Source organism: Schistocerca piceifrons, chromosome 1, assembly GCF_021461385.2.
Source record: "Schistocerca piceifrons isolate TAMUIC-IGC-003096 chromosome 1, iqSchPice1.1, whole genome shotgun sequence".
NCBI lineage: Eukaryota > Metazoa > Arthropoda > Insecta > Orthoptera > Acrididae > Schistocerca > Schistocerca piceifrons.
Window position 1 is genome coordinate 245152832 of NC_060138.1, and position 25144 is coordinate 245177975.

The 25144-nt window shown below is 39.9% G+C and overlaps 1 protein-coding gene across 1 annotated transcript in view; it reads left to right on the forward strand.

Moving 5' to 3' along the window:
• Positions 1–9551: 9551 nt before the first annotated feature.
• LOC124805593 (peripherin-2-like) overlaps positions 9552–25144 on the forward strand; it is a 58566-nt gene continuing 42973 nt past the window's right edge. Inside the window, exon 1 of the mRNA XM_047266193.1 lies at positions 9552–9697. Within this exon, the coding sequence (XP_047122149.1) occupies positions 9552–9697 (146 nt within the window). The remainder of the gene's footprint in view (positions 9698–25144) is intronic.

Below are 25144 nucleotides of genomic sequence, written 5' to 3' on the forward strand. Positions count from 1 at the left end.
ATAGAGGGTGAACGTTTCGTACTTATTTATTACTGCTATTCAGTAGAGTATTCAAGTGAGGTATCATGTGGTTTCCACTGTATGTCAGCAGAAGTCAGTAAGCAACAAACGTTCTTGAGCCTGTACGTTATATCAGTAGTATCAATAAGGAATCCATGTGTGTTTTTGAATTCGTTAAAGGTGGTACAGAGATCAAATTATTCTCATTGACAAGTGTACTTCAAAGTGTAAGTTAGATCAGCAGTAGTTCCTTGTGTTTTTGTGATGTTATAAAACAAATTTTAAGGATTCTCATAAATAATACTGAAAATTTTTGTTTCCTTTAAGGTGTGATACAAACTTTGCTCTATTCTTGTTGACAAATGTGGCTTACCCTATAAATTAGAGCAGCACTGCCAATATGCAACTCACGTGTATTTCTTTTTACTGATACACAATAATTAAGCTACGACACTAGCACCATGTGTCTTCTGTACAGTTATAGTAGAAATGTTTACATATTTTGATAAACAATACAGACAGTTTTGTGTAGCTGCAAAGATTCTATTTTCATTTGTGATCTGAGATATGTTGTTATCTTGTATATTATGATAAGGATGTTAATGTATTTTGTACTTGGTCTTTATGTATTTTGAAAAACATTTTATTTTGGTACAAGAATCGATTTTTCGAGAGATCGAATACTGTTCTGGTGGAAGCTGGTTCAACATTGTCTTTGATTACATTTTGTTTACAAATCTTATTTTGTGTATTCCAGCATTATGCTGGCATATTAAAAAATTTGCAATCTACGTGATACAGAACATTATAGACCTGGCCAAAACATAAAAATTTTAATGTTGTTTGTTGTGACAGCATGTCTGAAAATGTGTCATCGGTTGCCAAACATGCTACCACGAGAAAGTTCAAGATTAAAAGTAATAAAAGTATACCTTTGCCACATATGGCATGGTTATGATTGCACTTCAAATGGTTAACTGAATGGCTGGTCAGATGTTCTTCCTGTTACCACCTTGTTACCCTCCAGGACCGAATATGTGTTCCGCAGCTGCATGTGTGCGTATATGTGTATGTGTGTGTGTGTGTGTGTGTGTGTGTGTGTGTGTGTGTGTGTGTGTGTGTGTGTGTGTACTGTTATTCATGTTGTAAGGAGTGTGTCAGAACTCTCCATTGCATTGAAAACAATATATCCAACTTAATGTTATTCTTTGCATTGTGTAAGCACTGAGATGTGGATAATGGCAATCTGAGGGCGAACATGGGAGCGCGATTCTAAGCATTGTTGTGAGATGAGGTCTGGCTGTGATGTGTCACTCTGCCCTCTACATCTACATCCATACTCCGCAAGCCACCTGACGGTGTGTGGCGGACGGTACCTTGAGTACCTCTATCGGTTTTCCCTTCTATTCCAGTCTCGTATTGTTCGTGGAAAGAAGGATTGTCGGTATGCTTCTGTGTGGGCTCTAATCTCTCTGATTTTATCCTCATGGTCTCTTCGTGAGATCTACATAGGAGGGAGCAATATACTGCTTGACTCTTCAGTGAAGGAATGTTCTCGAAACTTTAAAAAAAGCCCGTACCAAGCTACTGAGCATCTCTCCTGCACAGTCTTTCACTGGAGTTTATCTATCATCTCCGTAACGCTTTCGCGATTACTAAATGATCCTGTAACGAAGCGTGCTGCTCCCCGTTGGATCTTCTCTATCTCTTCTATCAACCCTATCTAGTACGGATCCCACACTGCTGAGCAGTATTCAAGCAGTGGGCGAACAAGCGTACTGTAACCTACTTCCTTTGTTTTCGGATTGCATTTCCTTAGGATTCTTCCAATGAATCTCAGTGTGGCATCTGCTTTACCGACGATCAGTTTTATATGATCATTGCATTTTAAATCACTCCTAATGCGTACTCCCAGATAATTTGTGGAATTAACTGCTTCCAGTTGCTGACTTGCTATTTTGTAGCTAAATGATAAGGGATCTATCTTTCTATGTATTCGCAGCACATTACACTTGTCTACATTGAGATTCAATTGCCATTCCCTGCACCATGCGTCAATTCGCTGCAGATCCTCCTGCATTTCAGTACAATTTTACATTGTTACAACCTCTCGATACACCACAGCACCATCTGCAAAAAGCCTCAGTGAACTTCCGATGTCATCCACAAGGTCATTTATGTATATTGTGAATAGCAACAGTCCTTCGACACTCCCCTGAGGCACACCTGAAATCACTGTTACTTCGGAAGACTTCTCTCCTCATATCGGTGATGGCAGGTCTTACCACACTCAAGAACTGATTTCATTTATATAGCCAAGAGACATTTAGATGGCATAACTATGCTTGAATATGGAAGTCGAAGCAAAGCATAGCGCAAAAACAATTGCAGAGTTACGCTTGTGAATGTTAGATCGAGTTTGCACTAATCCCATATTTTACTTGTCAGTTGCAGAAATCTTCACATCCATTAATAAGTAAATGCTGTAGTTATTGACTGTTAATGTAATTTTGAAATTGAAATAATGTGTTAATCTGGCAGTCAACTGTTGTTGATACCTGTGTCATTGTAATTGTCATCGTCTTTTATTGTTTTTGGGTTATGATGAATCTGAAGTTTTAAACAGACTTAATCGATGAAATCCCTTCTCACAAGTTATTTAGTAGTTAACAGGAGTCTGGCGAACTGTTTCTTATTAAATTCATTGTTAGCAGCAGTAAGCTTCAGCTGCTGCAAATTGCTGTAAACAACATGGAAAAAGGAAGTCATCTAAAGATGTGAGCGCAAAACATAGGGCCAGAACAGAGGCACTCACATACCACAATATGTGATGTACTCTAATCCAGTAAATTCCGTTGCATAAGTCAGATTCTGTATCACTTGTAAATTCATATTAAAAAACGCAGTTATATAGCTTAGGTACTCATTGTTACAAGTTCATTTGTTGCTGTAGTTTTTCATATTCAAATACGCAGTCATGTTAGTTTTAAGTTTTCATGTAACGGTCTGTTGAGGGCTTAAATGACAGTGAAACTTACACTCATACAACATCCACACAGTGTTACACAGGTTAGATTCAGTTTGCTGGTAGCTCAGGTTGCTTATCGAGTCCATTTTCAAAGATAAACATAGACATTATTGACTATAGAACATAGGTAATATTGGCTGTAACTACGTTACATATTGATTGCATATATGTTACAATGTGAAATTGAGCAGAAGTTTTATCAACGCTTGTTACTGACGTAGCTGAAGTGGAAGGGCCCAGCACTTACCTTGTGGTATGTGGAGAATCACCTATAAACCACATTCAGATTGATGGACACATGATACTTGTCATTAATGTACCAGGCAAATTCGATCCTGGGCCAGCTCATTTCTACATCCTGGAAGCAGCATTTTAACATGCATGGCTACCCATGTGCATTATTACTGCAGTATGATATTTTATCGAAATGTGTTTTTTTGCTGTTACAGGAGAGTTTAGGCATGGAAACAGCATTGTGGCACTCAATTTGAGAGTCCACAGTCATGTTTTAGGCATCAAGTAAGGTACACAGTAACTGAGCTCATCCAGTGGCTGACAAATTATTTTAGATAACATGTTTTATAAAGAACAGTAACAGAAGCAATTCAGGCATTGTAATGATACTGACACAATCATTGTGGGTGTGCTTATGTACGTTTGATAAGTAATACAGACGCTTTAGACAAAAAATACTGTAAGTTACAACACTATTGCCAATACCTTTACATATTTCAGATGTGGAAATAACTTTCTCATAAAACTTGTGTGTGTGTTCGTGTGTTTTCGTATTTATGACAGGAATTTTAGAAGTGGAAATACTGTAAGTTGTATACAGTTGTAGAATGCAGACAATTTAATTTGGAAATATTTAATTTGTATTTCCATTGTGCATTACACCAAGTGTGGTACAATGATTGAAATATATTTGTTGACAGGTACCAATGGGTGAGCTAAGTGTATTTTGATAAATAACACATTCGTTTTAAATAGCCATTGTGCCTTGTACAAACTGTGGTTCAGTGATCGAACTATGCTTACTGACATTGGAGATATGGGGTGGCTAATTCGTTTCAATGGCTAGTGCAACATTGGACTGTGATTGGCTGTTTCATTATAATGTCTGCTAAAATGCTGGGCTGTGACTGTGAGAGCAAAATATGTGTATGTATGTGTGAAAGAGAGATGAAACTTATGAGCATAAATTTTTGCTGATGATACTGTGATCAAGTTGCTGCTGACATACCATCTCTCCCCCTCGCATGCATGATGACGTCATAGAAAGAGAAATAAGAAGAAAAATTAGGGTTTAACATCTTGTAGATATCAAACTCATTAGAATTTGAGCACAAGCTCAGAATGTTCAAGAATGGGACAGGAAATTGGTTGTGCACCTTGAGAGTTATCGTCCCAGTAATCTGCCTGGACCTTATTTAGGGGCATCACAGAAAACCTAAATCTGATGATCCGGCATAGATTTGAGCTTCAGACAACTATAGCTTATCTCCATCTGTTAGAGAGATACAACCAAGTAGTCGGCAATAACTTTTTATTTACTTAAGCTCGGCAACCAATCAACTGAAAAATCTAAGCCAATAAAAAGAATGCTAACAAAGATCAAAGAATAAAGTAAATTGTCCGAGGGATCGTCGCCACAGAATAATGCTGCGTTTCACTGTGCATTCACAGATGTTCTTCTGGCTACTCCAACAGAACCACAATCCTCCTGAATGCTAATTCAGTGCAATAATCATTCCGCCATCTCAGTCGATCGTAGGAAGGGGGTGTAGATTATGACATCATGGAAACGGTACTAACTTGCGCAAGAGACGTCACAAATAAAACAAAGTACTTTGGAGTCACTATAGCCATGCTACTCATCTCATTGCCCAGATGAATTCACAAAACTCTATATATTGTTATTTTTTACCATTATGCAGGGCTTGTAAGTGAATCTTGTATGGTTTGAAGCATTAATATCGCCTGAAACACGCCAATTGAGCCAATGCCTAACTCACAGCTGGCGTGACGAGTAGATTTCTGCAGACAACACGCAAATTCCGTTGAAAGCGATCTACATCTTGAACGAGCATAAGGAGGAGACCTACCGTTTCCACTCAGGATGGAGATTTCGCTGCGCAGTTGTTACTGAACTCTGCCTGTTGTTGATGAGTATCTCCCTATCGATGCAACACAGTATGGATAATAAATGACAGAGATAACTGCACCACAGAGACCCCTAACGGCAACCACATGAAGTGCCTGCTTACAACTGGGGCCATGGCAAATTTTCAGTTTCCATGGTTAGGTAAAAATGTATCACACATTTCTATCTTCGTTCTTGTAGAAGATACAGTGTTATGAGATCGGATGGACCTTTTTGGAACACCTTTTCTAAGGATATGTCTTAAAATAGGCACACCAACTTTTGATGAATTATAACAAGTTATTTGTTTTAATTATAGCTATGGGAAGCTTCACGCAATCATGACCAGTTTCAACTGTTACAGGTATCTTCTGTTTTCGTGCTTCCGCAGTTGTCACTCCCATCTTTAATGAAATTTTATTCTGGAGCGAATTGCACGCTGTTGTGAAAATGTATGAGAGTTTGAAACTGTATCATGGACTGGAAATTGAACTGACACCAGGTCTTCCATGTGAAATGCTCTTAGCGACGCAAACATCCAGAAAAGACTCACTACCCCCTCATAGTAAGTTTCTAGTCCAGCAAGTTATGTAGTAATGTCTCTCTGAAATTTAGGAAGTAGAAGAGAGGTCTGTCAGGACTGAAGCTAGGGGGACGGGCCATGCAGTGTGGCTGCATAGCCATGTCAGTAAGAGCACTATCACGAAATGCAAAATTCCAGCTGTGAGTAACGAGCTGGTACACAGTTTAATTCGGTAAAGAAATTTCACTCTCATCTTTTCGAACAGGCATAGCCATTTTAGCTAAACTTAGAAATGTCGCTGTCATGACACACACGTGACACTGATATGTAACTTCTGGATACAGAAGTATCATAATGTAGCTACCGGACATCAACTGAGGAGTGGTGACCAGAAATGAGACAAAAAAGCCACGAACCTCGGCGATAAGAAAGCTATGAGCTATATGGCCACCTGACAGTCCATCAGTGGCTTGGCTTAAATCTAGGAAACGTTTTCTATGTACCCACACAGCCTTATTTATACATCACAGCACACAAGACTGCACCCACAGTTATAATAAATCGTACACCTCAGTGATTGACTACCATTCACAGAAGAGCTCCTTCTGGAGGAGTCGGCGACCTGGAAGCCCCTCAACCGACAGTGCTTCCTAAGTTGCAAAGTCGGAAGAATACGCTTGGAGATGGGTCCTCTTGGAAAAACAGACTTTGTGTGACTGTGGACATCTGCAGACTCCACTAACCTCTTGCAGGTGAGTTCTGTCAAAACACCTACACTATGATGGATCTACGCAGAGCTAACCCAAACTCAGTGGACATGGATGCCAAGAGTTTATAAAAACATATGTCAGAAACCTTAGTGATTAATGCTTGACATCGAAACGTTACTAAATGCTCGTAGCAGCATATATCAGAAAATCCTTGATTAGGGAGGTATGAAAGGGTTTATTATTCATGGCACAAAGATGACACATTTACCAAACACATTTATGTGTATGAAACGGTTTATTATCCATGGTAAAAAATAATACATTTACCAAACAAGTTTTCATCTACAAAAATTTTCGAAGTGAGCTCCTCCTGCTTCCATGCACCCCCTGAGCTTCCTTCTAAATTTTGCTGTATGCTTGTGTTCTATACTTTGCTGTATGCTATTGACAACTCCTGTTGAGTTCTGTATTTCGTCAATCCTCTTTGTATACACACCCTTAGAGCAGCAACATTAGGTATGAGAGACGAATACATCAAGAATTTTAAATGTTCCCAAAGAAAAAAAAAATCCATTTGAATCAAAGCTGGCGATCAGTAAGGCTATAGAATGGATTTCGCTTGACCGACCCAGCTGTTATATGATGAATTATATGATGAATGTATACTCTTTCGAGCAATTTTATCTGACGATGAAATATTTATATGACAGTTAGTCATTACCTCTGTATTATAGAGACTGCCAAACCACTGTGCTTATTTTAGAGTTGGTCACAATAGGGAACTGTAGTACTAGTACATATGAAACCAAATGGTTGTATCACATGTTTGCTGCTAGTGCAAGCATTTCTACTGATGCCACTAAGGCGACATGAGCGTGGTTGATGATAATACAACACCTAATCCTAGAACAGATAAAATTTTCGACCAGTCCGGGAATCGTACCTGAGATCCTCGCATTGCACTCATTCATGCTGACCACTGAGTATTCGCCTACTCAGCCGGACTACCAGTGCAGCTGACATACTGAGTGAACAAGTACGATTAAAATTTTAGTTTCCATAAGAGTGAAAGAAAATTAAACAGATAAAAAACGTAAATGAAGCAAAATCGTAAGAGTATGCTGAAGGTCATAACATTAGACTCGATGTTTGTTGGGCCATTTTCTCTTTGGCGTAATAGAAGCGATTTGGCAATACCGCCACAGCATAATTTAGAAAAGCCGAGGCGCACCAGTAGCATAATACGTAGTAAAAAATCTAAAAATAGCTGTGACCACGCCTTTTTCACTACACCGAAAAAAACCGACATCTGAGAAGAAACATTTCTTGCAAAGAAAAGCAATGCAATAGTGTTTAACAGCTTTTAATCCAAGTCCATTCCTGATATCGAATCAAATTTATTAAGATACGTATGTAACACGTGTAAAAATACATGAAACATTTGAGTGAGATCTGTCTATAGGCGCCGGCCGAAGTGGCCGTGCGGTTAAAGGCGCTGCAGTCTGAACCCGCAAGACCGCTACGGTCGCAGGTTCGAATCCTGCCTCGGGCATGGATGTTTGTGATGTCCTTAGGTTAGTTAGGTTTAACTAGTTCTAAGTTATAGGGGACTAATGACCTCAGCAGTTGAGTCCCATAGTGCTCAGAGCCATTTGAACCATTTTTTTGTCTATAGGCTTCATATTAATTTCCGAGAATGATTGCCTATCGAAGTTGCAGGGTGTAAACGATACATATCGAACGTGCATCGTAAATCGATCAATCGACTCCGGTGGCGGGCGTTTTGATCAGTTATTTGTGATCGTCACTTTTATCTGTTTTCTGTCGTTCCCTTAGTTGCTCTAAATTAGATACCTACGCGAATTATTTGTGAGTTTCTAGGGAAACACAGACGATTTATGTCGTTATTGAGCGGGATGTCTGGTGTTCTTGACGTTTGTTCGGCGGATTCCCTCAAATGGAAAAATCTAATTCCATGTTTTCCCACCGTAGAAAATTGTTCGACGTTTTGTCGCATTTATGGAGTACTACCGGACGAGGAAAAACGGGACTGTGTAGACTTTAGTGCTGCGAACTGTGTAAAATTTCGTAAGGACAGTTTCGATGCTGAAATACCGTTACAATTTCATTGCGGACAGTGCGGAAAACGAACGAGTAGCAGGAATATATGGTTCTACTCTTCCAAATTATCCATCCAGACCACCCTAATGGACTTTCACATGAAGACAATACCGATGACGAGTAAGGTAAGTCGTCTCCTTTGTAATTACAAGTGCTTTCGTAACGCTCTTCTTTTGTCGTTGCTGTAGTGACGACCGTAAACATAACGCGCGCCACTAGAATCGCATAACTGATTTACAATCGCACGTTCTATATGTATCATTTGGACCCTGCGACTTCGATAGGCAATTATTCTTGAATATTACCTTAATTTCATTCCAAATCTATACGGCACTTATGGACAAATTGTATGCCCTATCATAATTGCGTGACTTGGAGAAGTCGTATGTTGGTGACAAAAAATTCGTTATGCGTATTTGAATGCTCACTTCATAGATATTCCTACTCTATGTAACGGAGAACAGTCTTGTCCTTACTAATGATAACAAAGACATCTGTATTCATTACTAATTTTATCTGTGCAGTCCACAGATGCAGCTTGTGAGATGCGACTCTCGAGAGTGCCCTATTTGTTCGGCGATCAGCCTTCTTCTGTGTCGTTAAGAGACTATTTTCATGGTTCTAATAGAGACAACCCTGTCACAGCAAACTCTTCATGCTGCGACGTATATTTTGCTTTTTCTTAACTTGGTCTCTTTGATATGTTCTATCGGAGTAATAGCAACCGGCATTCACATCTGGGTGAAAGTTGGGTCGTATCTGAGCATGATATCTATCAGCGACGGGTACATGCTTCCTGTCCTGCTATCGGCAATAGGGACGGTATGTTTGCCGCCGAGCTTCGCGGGATTAATAATGAGCCGCTGGGCGAGACCTAGGAAAGCAGACATGCGAATAAACAAGTGGCTGTTTTGGTATGCTGTCACGTCTGCAGTGATTTCTGTAGCGATACTGATTGTAACGCTTATATGCGTGTTTCATTCTATTTATGACAACAAAAGTGTTCATCACGCTCTTTTAAAGGCTATGAAAGAGTATGCTACAAATGCGCAGATGAAATCATCGATCGACATTCTCCAGATTACGTTCAAATGTTGTGGGAGTAAGTCGTACAAGGAATGGTTCTACGTTCCGTGGTTTGATCCTCAGCTGGGCGGCGTTGAACTAGAGAAGTAAGTCCAAAAGTATAATTTTAAATAACTAAATGTAGACTTGTTCAGTAGATATCATCATTGTTGGGATTTATCACTCACTAAACTAAGTCTCGGGCTACGCCATCGAAAAGTGTATGGATGTAATAAAAAGTTATCAGTAAGCAACGGAAAGCTGGTGTAGACGATGTGTACCGTTAGTTTACATGGAAATCGTGGTGACTGCTACCAACATTTTCTTACACAACCTGCTGTTTACTTTATGGTGCCTAAATAATAATGCGAGCAGTAAATGGCCAGATGTTTTCAGTAAATAGACGATTTCCCATGTCGAGTACTGCACATATTCTAAACATGACTAATTTGAAGGTAATTAAAATTTTCTTTGTTCTTCTCCATAGATCTTCAGTTGCTTAATCTTGATAGGAGATGAGAAGGCATCTGTTTTGTCAACAAAGCTTTTGTTATTTAACTGTTGGTGCGAATTTTCTTAGAAAAAGTCTAGTGATTTTTGTAGTTGAACTACGAGACTTCATTTTCTGAGTTGCACCTCCCAACGGCAGGTTCTGAGAGTTTGTTGCTGACGTGCTGCGTTTTCATGAGACAACTTCCGGAATACGAAAACAATTTTTCGCTGTCGCTTTTCCTCATAAGCGAAAGTACCAGACATTGGTTTTCCGATCGTCAATTGTTTTATACGAATGGACTCTCGAAATCTGCTTTTCCGACTTATAGATGTAATAAAAAGTTCGAAGTAAGCAAGGGAAAGCTGGTATAGTGGATGTGTACCGTCAGTTCACATGTTTACAGGGAAATCGTGGTGATTGCTACCAACATTTTGTTAGACAACCTGCTGTTGTACAGAAACCAGAAGGCAGTTATAGGAGTAGAGGGCCATGAAAGGGAAGCAGTGGTTGGGAAGGGAGTGAGACAGGGTTGTAGCCTATCCCCGACGTTATTCAATCTGTATATTGAGCAAGCAATAAAGGAAACAAAAGAAAAATTCGGAGTAGGTATTAAAATCCATGGAGAAAAAATAAAAACTTTGAGGTTCGCCGATGACACTGTAATTCTGTCAGAGACAGCAAAGGACCTGGAAGAGCAGTTGAATGGAATGGACAGTGTCTTGAAAGGAGGACATAAGATGAACTTTAACAAAAGGAAAACGAGGATAACGGAATGTAGTCGCATTAAGTCGGGCGACGCTGAGGGAATTAGATTAGAAAATGAGACACTTAAAGTAGTAAAGGAGTTTTGCTATTTGGGGAGCAAAATAGCTGATGACGGTCGAAGTAGAGAGGATATGAAATGTAGACTGCCAATGGCAAGGAAAGCGTTTCTGAAGAAGAGAAATTTGTTAACATCGAGTATAAATTTAAGTGTTAGGAAGTCGTTTCTGAAAGTATTTGTATGGAGTGTAGCCATGTATGGAAGTGAAACATGGACGATAAATAGTTTGGACAAGAAGAGAATAGTAGCTTTCGAAATGTGGTGCTACAGAAGATTAGATGGGTAGATCACATAACTAATGAGGAGGTATTGACTAGAATTGGGGAGAAGAGAAATTTGTGGCACAATTTGACTAGAAGAAGGGATCGGTTGGTAGGGCATGTTTCGAGGCATCAAGGGGTCACCAATTTAGTATTGGAGGGCAGCGTGGAGGGCAAAAATAATAGAGGAAGACCAAGAGATGAATACACTAAGCAGATTCAGAAGGATGTAGGTTGCAGTAGGTACTGGGAGATGAAGAAGCTTGCGCAGGATAGAGTAGCATGGAAAGCTGCATCAAACCAGTCTCTGGACTGAAGACCACAACAACAACAGGTGGGTTAAAATAACAAGATGGTTGACAGCCACCGAATGGGGCGTTATTGTCGGTTCGCCGTTGCGCACGCCTAGAGCGGCCGTGGTGGAACACCGGCTTAAGTACTGAATTTCTTCGTTCGTTTCCCATTAACCTGCAGTACTGACTTCGCCTTGCAGAATCATAATAGACCTATCGCTTTTCAGCTCACTTTCTTTTTAGCTACAATAATTCTTTTGCATATTGTAAAAGAAACAGCACAAAGAAACAAAGCACGTGACGAAAACGATTCACAAATGTTACGTTATCGGCCATAGTTTATTACAATCTGTAAAGTGATAGCATAACGGAGAAAAAAAAGAGAGGCAGCAACTAAGCTCGTTATCTAGTTGATTGTTGCTGTGGTAGCTTTGTTGTTACGGTCGGGGTATAGTCAGCATGATTGCTGTCCAATTCAATGTCGGAGATAAATGACTTCTTCCTCAGTGTGGTATTTCTTCATCACCTTGGCTGGACAAACATCATCAATCATCAAACATCACTGTCACAAAAACGGTGAAGTGTCTACACGGGTTCGAAAATCGATTGTAAAAAATGAAGTCCGACATCTGGAGTCACATTTCCAGCATCGACATTAGAGTGTTTGTATGATCAGTATCAAGCGGTGTTAGCAAAATTGGTTAACGGAACCCTTTGTTGGGTGCATTTTTTGTAAATTAAAAACCACCTTCTCTTGCGGCACTGAATTTCAATTTCCTATCCACCTTTCACCCGTTCTACTTTAAAGCATCTTCAGTGGGATCTAAAATGATACAGTTTTTATTTTGATATATGTTCTTTCTAGATTATAAAATAGTTCAGATCTCGTTTCTTGTGTAAATAGGTGATTACTTAAAGTACTTCACGTTTTTTGTTGGCATCTACGTTTACTCTCATGTTAGAGCTCGCGCTGTACCATCTTTTTCGAAACAGAAGCACGTTTTCATGTTACGAAATTTTTTCTTTACAGTTTTCATATTGTTTCCGCTTGTTGTTGTTGCACGTTAGTCTTCTGTCACTAGTTGTAGATATTTGATCGAAAACTGTTATTGAAAAATGTAACCACTTTGAATTCACGATATGTCTGATGCTGTTTGGTTTGTTTACGTAACATGTTGCCCACCTAACGATCCCTGTTATTTCATTTAGCGTATGTGTGTGTGTGTGTGTGTGTGTGTGTGTGTGTGGAGAGGGGGAGTGGTGGTGGGGTGGGTGTATTGGTGGTTATTCAGTGCGAGTTGTAGAATGTTTAATATGATTGCAATAGCTGACAGAGAGTGGTTGAAAGTTTTGATGTTCAACTGATTTGAGTGCTGGTGTAAACTATTTTGTGGAAGGGTTCATGGACAAGTGAGTGGGAAGACATTGGGTGGTATTATTATTATTATTATGACAATAATCCTCTGTCGGAGTGCTACTCTGCTGTTATATGTGCTAGTGTGAACAATGAGTTGCTTGGCGTGTGCACGTGAGTATTCAACAGGGTTTTCTTTCCTACTTCGGTTTTCTGTATGTGGTAATTTTCTTGCAGGGCTAGGAGGCGTGTTTTATTGTTATTTTTTTTTATTTTCGTATTTTCTTCTCCAGAGTTGGTTTGTCATAGTGTTTTCTTAGGTGTTCAACGTGGAGTGGTTTGTCCCATACTTACTCTGTAATTGATATATACCTGCTTTTTGGTGTAGATTCTGTTTTGGGAGCCCTGTGTAAACGTAGTATTTCTTTGAATTAACGATCTCTCTACCACTTGGACTGAGAACTCGGGTCACAGAGCGAAATAATTTTTTTATTATAATATTTTGTACATTCTACATCACTTGACAGGAACACAATGTGACGAATAATATCTGAATAGTTTCATAGTTGTATAACGTTTAATAGCACAGTGCAGCGTGTTATGCAAAATAAGACAAATGATTTCTGATTCCACGTTGGTTAATGAGAATTATATAACTCACACTTAATTTCGCCTTTTATTATAAATTAATACAAAAGAAAATTCATTGAGAGGTCTTTTGTCTTCACTAAGATTTTCACTTTGGAGACGATGTAGGCGTGTACAGTCATTGTTTTAGCCAAGTTGCCTCGTGATATCTCCGTCAGCAACCAAGAAAAAGGCGGCCTTCAACGCAGTATTTACAGAGACCGAAGGCAACAACGCGGACTAGATAGGCGTGTTCATGGAACAGCTCATGATTAAATCTTAGGTGAGTAATGGCAGCCATAGAAAGTCTACATTATTTACATTTTTTACTGCATGGTTTTGCTGGAAGCGATGATACAATATTGGTATAGCTTTCCCATAAGAATTTTACATCTTTTGTTCATTTGCTTCCTTATTTTTATTTTGATGTTATTAAAAGGACATCAACAGTTGGTATTTTTTTGAACTCCTCTGTTCTGTACACAATGCTTTCTCTATTGCCCAATATAAAAACAGTGATTTTTTTTCTGTCGCGTAACTTTTGTATTACACAGAGGATGCCGTGCATGATATAATTATTTGTGGTGTCTATGTACTGATATTTTATCAGCTTCGAGGCCAATCGTGAAATCTGTGTTTTCCTCGGGCCTTTTTGATTAACTTAGGGCCTGCAAGATGGCATTGAGTACCACGGTAAGGGCTGTTGCTTCTGATGGCAATTTAAACACAACCCCTTACTTCTTAGTGTAGTCTAGAAAAGCGCTGCCTGTCTACCTTCTTCGTTGAAGTATTTTAGATGCATTGGTATAGATTACCTTTTCTGTCGTCCATGTGGGTATGGAATACGTTACGCCATTATTCATGCCGTGTTAGCAGACTGGCAGAGGGTTACGACGCTGGGACGACCATTGTGCTTAAGGACGGAAATTTGCTGTAATCTACAATGGGTGAGGAGTAAGTCGATGACGTAGAGGCAGAGTTGAGAATTAAAGACCTGCTAGAGGAGGAAAGTTCCCAAGCTGAGGCAGTGAACTGCGAGTTCATCTTGTAAGAACTGAAGCGTTACAGGAGGAATTTCACATTTCCTAATTGTGCGTGGCAGATGGGGTGATCAGGTCTGCCGCTAATCAATATAATTTTTTTACTATTGTTTTAATGCTGAACTTGTATGGATCAAGTCTGTTAGTACTCCGCACATTTTACCAACGTCGAGTGTATTCATGCAGGGATGATTTATTTGGTCGGCGATACCGCCGAACCGTTTGTATTTAGCCACTCCCAGATATTTCTCATAGCGTCACCCATTTTATGTTGGTACTCTTTCATATGTTTCACATTTAGTGTTGTAATACCTGAATCTCCCATTGGATGGCATTATGTAAAACCGCAGCGAATACATTAAATAGCAAAGGAGAGATAACTGAGACCTGCAGTAGTCCTACAGTTGTTTCTCTTGATCATATACATTTTCCCTTATCCGTGTTGATGAGTCTCCTGTTAGTAGCGGACAACGGTTGAAAAGAGTGTAGTCGGGATTCTAAGATTTAGAAGCTTCGTAGCTAATAGAGGAATCAACACATTTTCATAGGCACTGGAGATGCCTGCGTACTCCACCAGAATGCAATTATTGCCTGTTATCGATGACTACCTGCAAATAAACTAACTTTTGTGCTCTGTTCTTTCCTGAAAACTATTTGACCCTTAGGTAGGACGTTCTGGCTTTCCTTGTGCTTTTTCCATGTCCTATTGCCAAGGTGATTTCTGAAAGGCTGATATTTTGTCGCTGTTGACTTTGGTGATTATAAGCTCCACGATGTCAGGTGTGATGCTGTAAGCTATATTTTCTAGGAATTTCTACGATGAGACACAAGATTTGTTCTATGCATTATGATTTCTAGTTTTGACAGATAGGTTGCCATAGAAATCTCCTCTTCGTATCTTACTTGAGCGTTTGACAGTGGCTCTTGACTTCAAGATGACAAGGTTACTTGTAGCTTGTATCTCCTAACGATTTTTTTTCCTCGTTACTTACTTCCTCGTATTCTCTGTCCCACCAGAGTGATAATAACGTACTGAATGGTTGAAATGCACTGTTTTGTGGAATGTTACGTTTAAATGCTGTTGTGATGCACTTGATAAAGTTGGTATGATCTGTCTTCGTCTGCCAACTTTTCTTTATACATTCCGTTGTCTGTTCAGGGTACTCAGCCCAGCCAACTATTCAAATACTCCATTTACGACAAAGGCAGACTATATTGCTTACGACTGAAGTACTTAACATCTGATATAGGTAGGTGATTAGGTATCAGCGATCCTTGGAATACTTCTCAACTGAGGTAATGAGTGATATTGGCTGTGGAGAAGCCGACATTTACGGTGCTGTCACGTTTGTTATGTTTTGCTGCACTTTTTGAAGTCCTGTTGCTTAAGACAACCAAGCAGCCCCCTCATGTTAATAGGAGTAGGTCCCAGAACGAGTAATGGGCATTAACATTCCCAACGTTAACTGTTTGGTGTTTTGTTGAATTAAATCATTCTTTTTGGTTGATGAGTGGTGCTGTTTCAGTCTGGCACTCAACGGAGAGAAGATCCCACATCCTAAAGGACTCGCCAGTAACATCTGTGGTGTAAATGTACGAGGTGTGTTCAGAAAATAAAGAGAATATTTATATTTTGGAAATTATTTTATTTATTCCTCTACATAAGAGTTATCCCCTTCATAATGTTCCTCACTAGATGTTATACACTTATGCCAGCTTTTTCTCATTCCCGCAACACTTCTGGAAATCGATTTTGAGATAGCTCTTAGCTTTCTCTGCAAAGTGTTTTTAATCTCATCTATGCTTATGAAAAGGTTTTCTCTATTTCTGCTAACAGAAAAAAGTAAAATGCGTCCAAGCCTGGAAATGTTGATGTGAGCAGGTTCATTGTTGTGATTCAAAAGCCCTGGCTTCTTACGCCACGAATATGGGTGTTACAGCGCTTTGAACTTGTAAGTAATACTCCTTATTGATCGTTCGACCTTGTGGCAAGCTCTCATGGTGCACTACGCTTTTAACACCGAAGAACACAGTATGCATAATCTTCGCTTTTGACTGTACTTACTAGCCGAGCTTTCATTGTTGATGATTCAGAATGCTTTTCCACTGGGACCATTGAGCCTTAATTTCATCACATCTGTACACCCATATTTATTATCTATTATGACACATAAGTTCTGCATCATTGTTGACAGCATCTAGCGACTCTTGAGCAAGTAGCATTCGCCCCTGTTCTGGTTCGTAATTCAACAATTTCGGAAAAGATTTTGCTGTCAGAAGTGTTGTAATCAAAACATTCAAAAACATTTCATCCCACGAGCCAGTTGATACAGCAGATTCTTCAGCGATTTTGCTGATTGTGTTTCGGCGATTGTTCCCAATCATTTTCCAGTTTCCACGATTTCATCGTTTAATGATGTGCTGGGCCGTCCAGGGCTGTTGCTTTTCTTCGTCGTCTTTATGACCCTCTTCGAAACCCTTATACTACTCGTAAACCCTTGTCTTACTCATAGCAGATCCGCTGGAAGCAATATATAACATTTCTAAAACTTTGCTGCACTACATTTCGTTGATCTAGTAAAATTTGATAAACGTTCCCTGATTCATTTTTATAAAAAATTAAATAATCACCGATACTACTAGGCCACATTTAACCTGACATCTCACACCCGAGTGAACATCCGATAAGACTAACTCTATTCAGATACTTTTCAAATATGTTTATCAACGCGACAAGTACAAAATCGCTCTAGTCAGATTAATACAACACTCCATATAGCAAAATTCTCGTTTTTTAACACGGCTTGTACATATTATTAGTACTATGTTTGTAGTCTGTAGACTTACTCATATAATTTAACAGGCAACGCATTAGCTTGCGGGCAGGTAAATTAACCAGACGCAGATCGAATTCACGATCCGAATAAGTGACCGTTGGTCTGGTACGCCGGGCAGTGTGGATTTTACGTGTATTTCCACGCTCCTTTAGGTAAATGCTTGGCTGGTTCCTATCTCCGCCTCAGAACGCACGATACGCAGACAGTTAAAATGAGTTAATACACAGAAAAGATTTTGCAGAACTCACAGAGAAATGGCGCACAACTTCCCCTCCTGTGATCAACTGACGATTGTGGCGACAGGAATGACACAGGAATCCAGTCACAAAAAAGTTATCTGTTAAAATAAACTGAAACTGAAGGCTAGGAAAGAGAGAGAGGTTTGCATTTTATGCCACGTTTAATGAACTTGGTACTTCTTTTGCACCCATCTATTTGGTAGCTCTGAACGACGTCGTAGCCATAAAAAAGAAGCACTCTTCTGGTTTAAGCAATGCAAATATACTGATCGACTGTATCAGCATCAGGACACTGTTGTTATTTGCCATTATAGAGCACGGATTTCGCTGCATGATACCTTTGGTGTGGTTCTCCACTAAAGTTGTCAGATGCTACAAAGAGTCCTTGACGAAGCTGCACTGTGTCGATGATCCTAACTAGACATCAGGATTTACCTCTTCCAACACTGCTAATACTATATTACAAATATTGTTGATGAATTCTTCCGTACTTAGGGCATTGTTTCCTTGTCTATCGGACTGCGTGGATTGTAGCGGCCTGGGGTATAATATGTTTGATGAGAAGCCATAACTTCTGATGTGAACAATTAGTAGCAGGAGAAATGTACTCTGGTCGTAACTCTCCGAGCGGAGCAATAGATAATATTTTCTTCCTTTTTTGGTGCGTTTGTGGTGGCTGAAATGATGATAATGCTTCTACCCGAGACTTCAACTACGTGTATGTACATACTGTTGCTTACCTGATAGGAACATGGTCGCGTTTTGATAGATTTTAACACCGATTCCCAACGCCACAGTAACGTATGTCCATTTACCACATTTGTCAGCATCCTGCTTATATGAAACATCTTTGTACGCCATCTTTCTTTGAATTTCTGCCTGTCGAATGTGTTCAGTACATCAACGATTGTTTGATGTATGCTTACAGGGGTAGTGAGGGTGTGGTCCCGTTGCACTCCCTGATGTCATGCGGGCACACCTCTGTTGACTGCGGCACTACTTACTGTTTAACGTTGTGCCCAGAGCGTAAGCATCTGAAACACTGCAGGAATGCACTGTTACACGACTTTATAGGCCAGCGAACTCCGTGAATATAAAGATTATCCATTCTTCTCTGTGATTTGAAGGCATATGAACATATATAAGAAGGGGAGTACATCTTTCTAAAAAACATTTTGACTGAGGAGACTTTAACTTCACGTCTTATGGTTCTTAACTTTCCTTGTTATCATAGTTCAATTTGCACATTTCGAATACCTCGCTAAAGTGCCATATGTTTGGTTTATGTCTTTAGATGGTAATTTAAAATAAGTTGGTGGTCGACTAGGTAACTGACTGGCTTTCCGGAGTTTAGTACATTAGTACCTTATACGTCGATTGGGGAATATATTCGTAACATTTACGCTCATCCTGTCTGCTTCTTGTTAGTACAATAGTTATTCAGACGGTATCAGCTGTAGTCTGTATATATTTGTCTTCCCATTTAACAAACACAAAAGCGGGCCTCTGTCATTAAACCTCAAACAAGTTCACTATGTGTTCGTTTTGATGAAACATTGCACCAACAGGTATTCATGTTATCAACATGATGGCTTTATCAGCGACAGATGTGCAGGTTGCAGAAGTCGTACGCTGGTGGATATAGCTTCCTGCATTCTGCCTGATTCTGTCCCCCGTCCTCTGGATTTCCTCCTGTTGACATCTCCCATGGTCGTGCTGGATCTGCAGCGGTAATTCTTGTTCAAATATTATTGTGCATTGCAAGCTGTGTGGCTCCGACAGTTGCACACTTGCTATTTTTTATGCCTCATTGAAAAGGCCGACGGTGGATCATACAAAAGTTGGAATTCTAATATCTTTAAGTGAACTGCTAGCAGGTCATGGTGTTTGGGACACAGCAATATTCATCTGGTCTTCCCCATAACTGAAACTGTGCACCACGGAAGATGATCCGAGTGTTTGAGAAAAAAGTCATCCGTTTTCACGAGTCTATATCTTCTACACGAATGAAGACAGATACTCGGGGTAGTGTTTAACTTAGTCATTGAAATTAAAAGTTTGCCTTGGCAGCGGTTGTAAGCTGCCGTCTCGTGTGATTACCAGCATTGGTCCACCTTGTACAGCTCGTTCATTACCCAACGAGTATCGAGCTTAGATAGCGGTTAAATAGTGACAGAAGGCGTTTTGTATGTAATTCATTTACAACTGTGCAGCGTGATTTTCGTCGAGAGTACATCACTGTAATTCCTACAGCTCAAAGCATTCAACGACGGCACAAGTAGTTCCAAGACGTTGGTGTTTAGATCTCCATGATGGTGATGAAGAACAACGCGTAGAGTTTAGTGAGCTCTTTCTAGGATTAGAAATGAAAGATAACACTTTACATTTACGTTTAATGTTCAGTGATGTAGGTAAAATCTATGTAAGAACATAGGGAACATAGCAGCCACAAACCACAGGCAAGCCTGACAGAGAGTCTCCAAGGCATCGCGTGTTTCGCGCTAATTTTTTCGTGAAAAGCTTTGTAATCCGCTCTTTTTTTTTGCGGAAAAGATGCGCAACGGAGTATGTTGAAGATATGACGCTCTGCAATTGCAAGAACGCACTGAAAATTTCATTTATCAACAGAACGGAGCACAAAGCTTGCATGTAAAATCCTTTATCATCACCAGTAAGCCGCCTCGAACGATCAAATCGAATGGTTCAAATGACTTTGAGCACTATGCGACTTAACTTCTGAAGTCATCAGTCGCCTAGAACTTAGAACTAATTAAACCTAACTAATCTAAGGACATCACACACATCCATGCCCGAGGCAGGATTCGAACCTGCGAATGTAACGGTCGCTCGGCTCCAGACTGTAGCGCCTAGAACCGCACAGCCACTTCGGCAGGCCGCCTCGAACGATCGATCGACCGCAAGGAGCACACGAATCTCGCACAGTGCCATTTGCTCCCGAGGTTGATCAATCTCGCGGTTTGTGATCGGATGAATCTTTTTGAAGCACAAATAAAAAAGTTTCGTGCACATGTGATAATGTGATAGTGTGATAGTCATGCCAACAAATGCATACAGCGTGATTTGTGGTAAACATTATAAGGTATGAAACTTCCAGGCAGATTAAAACTGTGTGCCGGACCGAGACTCGAACTCCGGACCTTTGCCTTTCGCGGGCAAGCGCTCTACCGACTTTTTTCTTTTTTTTTAAAAAAAATCTCATTTTGTTCGCTATTGTTCGTTGTATCTGCTCGGGCTGGACGTCGTAAGACATCCGTTTAAGTTCGTTGTTGATCGATTAGCTCAGTTTTTTTTATTACAGAGGGCTGCTAACCCTCTGACCGAACACGCTGAGCTACCGTGCTGGCTAACTGAGCTACCCAAGCACGACTCAGGCCCCGTCCTCACAGCTTTAATTCCGCCAGTTCCTCGTCTCCTACCAGGAGAACTTCTGTGAAGTTTGAAAGATAGGAGACGAGGAACTGACGGAATTAAAGCTGTGAGGACGGGGCGTGAGTCGTGTCTGGGTAGCTCAGTCGGTAGAGCGCTTGTCCGCGGAAGGCAAAAGTCCCAAGTTCGAGTCTCGGTCCGGCACACAGTTTTAATCTGCCAGGAAGTTTCATACCAGCGTACACTCCGCTGTAGAGTGAAAATTTCGTTCTAGAAATATTGTAAGGTATGTTTCCCTGGTGCTACTCGCTGGTCATTTTAATAACGCAGTAATGTTATCGTTCTCGAAAGCACTTTGCATGTCATGCAACGTATATTGTAGAAGATGACCGTTAACGACCGTACTGTGCAGAAATATACATGGCACGCGACTTTTTTTTAACGAACTGACAAATTTGTGGTCACGTCTGTTACTATAGATGCACTTGAAAAAGAAAGTTCTGGAGAAAACAAAGTAATTTAAAACACAGCCTAGTGGAATCACGTTATTTCTCAAATTTGTTGTGGCTGTGGGGTCCACCCAGAAGAAAGTAACCCTGTTTTTTGATGGGCAAACATGCATTGTCACACTTCCTCGTTCCGTAATGAAAGCTCGAGGCAGACCGATATAGACTTGAAATCTGCTTCGCCTCGCAAAAGCCACAAATTGACAACATACTACTCCAGATAACCAGTATGTTAAAAATGTATTTCACTTTAAACTGAGAAGTAGACACGTTTGTACCTATTAATATCATTTTGTACTTAATCTTGCACAGTTCTGTCGCTTTTATTTACATTGGTAATGGAGTGTCTGTGCAAATGATGATTACTTTGTTGAGGAGGCGTTTGCATTGTTTGAGGTACTTGATTTTACGGAGCATACGTGTTTGAATGTTTGGTGAATAGAGTAGCTAATTTATTATTCTTTGCATTTCGCGTTGTTGTGTTGCAAGACTGTGGGATAATAAATAAAGTATAAGTGAATTTGATCAATGAGTCTAAGTCCAGTTGACTTTCCAGTTTTGAAGTGATATAGCGACACTGTTTTTTGCACTCGTCATGAAAAAAAGTCCATTTCGTTGTTCTCCGTAAACCTGGGACATCCCGTGTAGCAGATTCAATTAATGTAGCACAGAATTGGAAAGTATTTACATTGCATTTTAGTGCAACTACTTCTCTTGTCCAACTGTGACGTATCATATATGCTTGAAATTGTCAAGTTGGGGGTGATGTAGATTAATGTAGAAACAAAAATACAATTTGAAACCGCTAACACTGCTGTTGTACAGCATTTATTGAGATGACAGGATTCAGCAAACTAAGAATATCTGATGACGACAATGTAGTTTGCTGAAACCTGTCATCTCAATAAATACTGCACAATAGTGATCTTGGCTGTTTAATGCAGCACTTCTGTTTCTACTGTAACATAACATTCTCAAAATAAGTGGAGTTTTGGGTAGCACGAGCAGGTAGCTGCAGTTTGACATCAAGTTTACTTTGTGTTAGATGTCAGTTAGTAGAATCAGAGCAACGGGTATCTGAAATTCATGCCGAATGTTAGACGAAGGGTCAAAAGCCCTTTAACAAGGAGTAAATCGCACAGTAATCTCGATTACCAATTAATATGAACGGAAAGCTCCCATTGTATTCCAGAATACTTTAGCTACATAATCTCATTGTGAAGAAAAGAAGATGTATTCGTAATTTACATACCTGTAGTACCTACAAGGCATGAGCTCTATACGAACTTAAGGACAAATCACATTAAACAGTACTTACATATTTTCACACACTTGCAGAAAACGAAACGTTGTCACAATTTAACAATTAATGATTATTTTAAACATGCGCTGAAGGGAAAACTAACGGTCGACAGCACCGCCCTAACAGCATTTTTGTTTAATACTCAGAAGCGCTACGTAAATTTTATCCTGATTTCTAAACAGCCTAAAAACAAAATTATATAATTTTCATAGTTATCCACATGTCAATCGTCTACTTAAGTCCTGTTTTATTTCGAAAGGATGATATTTAGGCAATGAAGGAAGGTTAGATTTATCGTCAAGTAGACACTGGAGCCATTAGAGACATCTGACTGAAACGGATCTGGCCGAGCGGTTCTAGGCGCTACAGTCTGGAACTGCGCGACCGCTACGGTCGCAGGTTCGAATCCTGCCTCGGGCATGGTTGTGTGTGATGTCCTTAGGTTAGTTAGGTTTAAGTAGTTCTAAGTTCTAGGGGACTGATGACCTCAGAAGTTAAGTCCCATAGTGCTCAGTGCCATTTTTTTGAAACGGATCATTATTACCTCTACCGCAAAGGAAATTGACTGCAGAGAATATATCACATGAAAAATATTCTTCTTCAGTTCTGTAGACTATAGACATACCTTTTGCATTTGCATTTTGAAATAAACTCTAACATTCTCTGTCAAACACATACACAATGTGGGGTGTAGATTGTGGTTGGAGCATGCCACTACCCCTAGGATGCACAGGACCAAACTCTCGTGACCAAAGGAGTGAGGAACCACCCAAAGTGATCATGCAAATTAATTTTAAGGAAATAATACTATCATGCAGAGGAAACCGTCTTATTTAAATGGATATTAGTAGGTGTGGCCCAATTAATCATGAAACAAATGGGTAGCACATCACTCAGACAAATATTTTAATGGGAGGAGCGAACATCTAACTATAAATGGAAACAAATGGTCACTGTAATAATTATATTTACTGTCTTAACATGAGAATTGCCGCTGACAAACGGTGAAGGGATTATAGCTCTAAAGTATAGCCTTGGCACACGAGTGTGAGGAGGATGAAAGAGAATTACGTTAATAATTTACGGCACAATCAGTGACTGCATAAGTTGTCAAGAGTGCGCGCAGTATTCCGTGGCTGGTAGATGTATGGTTGGCAGGGCACTCATGGGAAGAGCGTCAGGCGCTGTAGGGGAAATGCCATGAGCTGGAAGGGGAAGTGCCGTTCCGAACTGAAGCATACACAAAATTTTTTTTTTTAAATATTGAGTGGGGCCCTCCAAGCCTACACTTGCATGGTGATCATTCAAGAAGATCTGTCACCTCTGCTTTGGTTGGCATCTGAAAAGAATTCCGCCGAAAATGCTACAATTTATTTTCGCATGGTTTATTAACAACTTATGACTTTCAGATAAGTGTCGCGAGTGGCGAATTTTGAGTAAAACATACACATTTCTCCTGTTGCCATGTTAAAATTTTGCTTCTTTTGCCAAAACACATCGAAGTTTACACAGTGTCACCACACTAACATCTTGTGCAGAGTCAACTGCAAGAGAATTCTGAAACAGTGGTTTATTAAATTTATTGCGTGAGGAACTCAGGAAAAGTAAGGTCAGCATTTTAAGAAAAAGCTCATCGTCAGTGCAAAATACGTGTAATATCTTATGTTGTTCCAAAACCTATAGCATTTCTCGTTTCACCAGCCATCGATGGCCCTTAAAAATTACACTCCTTCATTGAAAAAGTCTGTGGAATAACAAGGTAGATAATTAAGTTCTGCATAATAACCATACGGAAAAATAGTCCCCTCTTTGTATGCTATCATTTGCCAATATCTCAAACCGTTTATGAAACGTGAGGAATGTTGTGGACATTTCATTCTGGCTTGATCATTGGCGCGACGCGGTCGCATATGAGTGTGCTACGTCAAATCAATTTTCTCGAGACTGGTGACAGATAGAAGCCACCGCACAATTATAAAGAAAAATTCAGTATGTTAGCTAAATTCCATACGCAGCAACGTATTATGTAATCTGTACCAAATGCAAAATCATAGCGATCCCTATTTTTTCATGACAAAGTTTTTCGAATTTCACGCAGTGTCTTACTTCCACATAAATACCACAATTACTACGACCATTAACGAAATGATGAGCACATCATCGTGAAGCTCGCATATAAAGCTACAAGTAAAGCTTAAATGAAGTTTTATTTTTACCGAACACTTTGTGTAAAATCGTTTGAGAGAGATGCAGGGCACGCGCCTCGATCGCTGAAAGGTAGCTGATGGTGTCGGCTTCCATTCCGAACAAAGGAATGAATTCCCCAAGCGTTTTGGACGAAAATTGGTCACTACACATCGCCCACCATATCCTGAGTGAACTCTAGTTAATA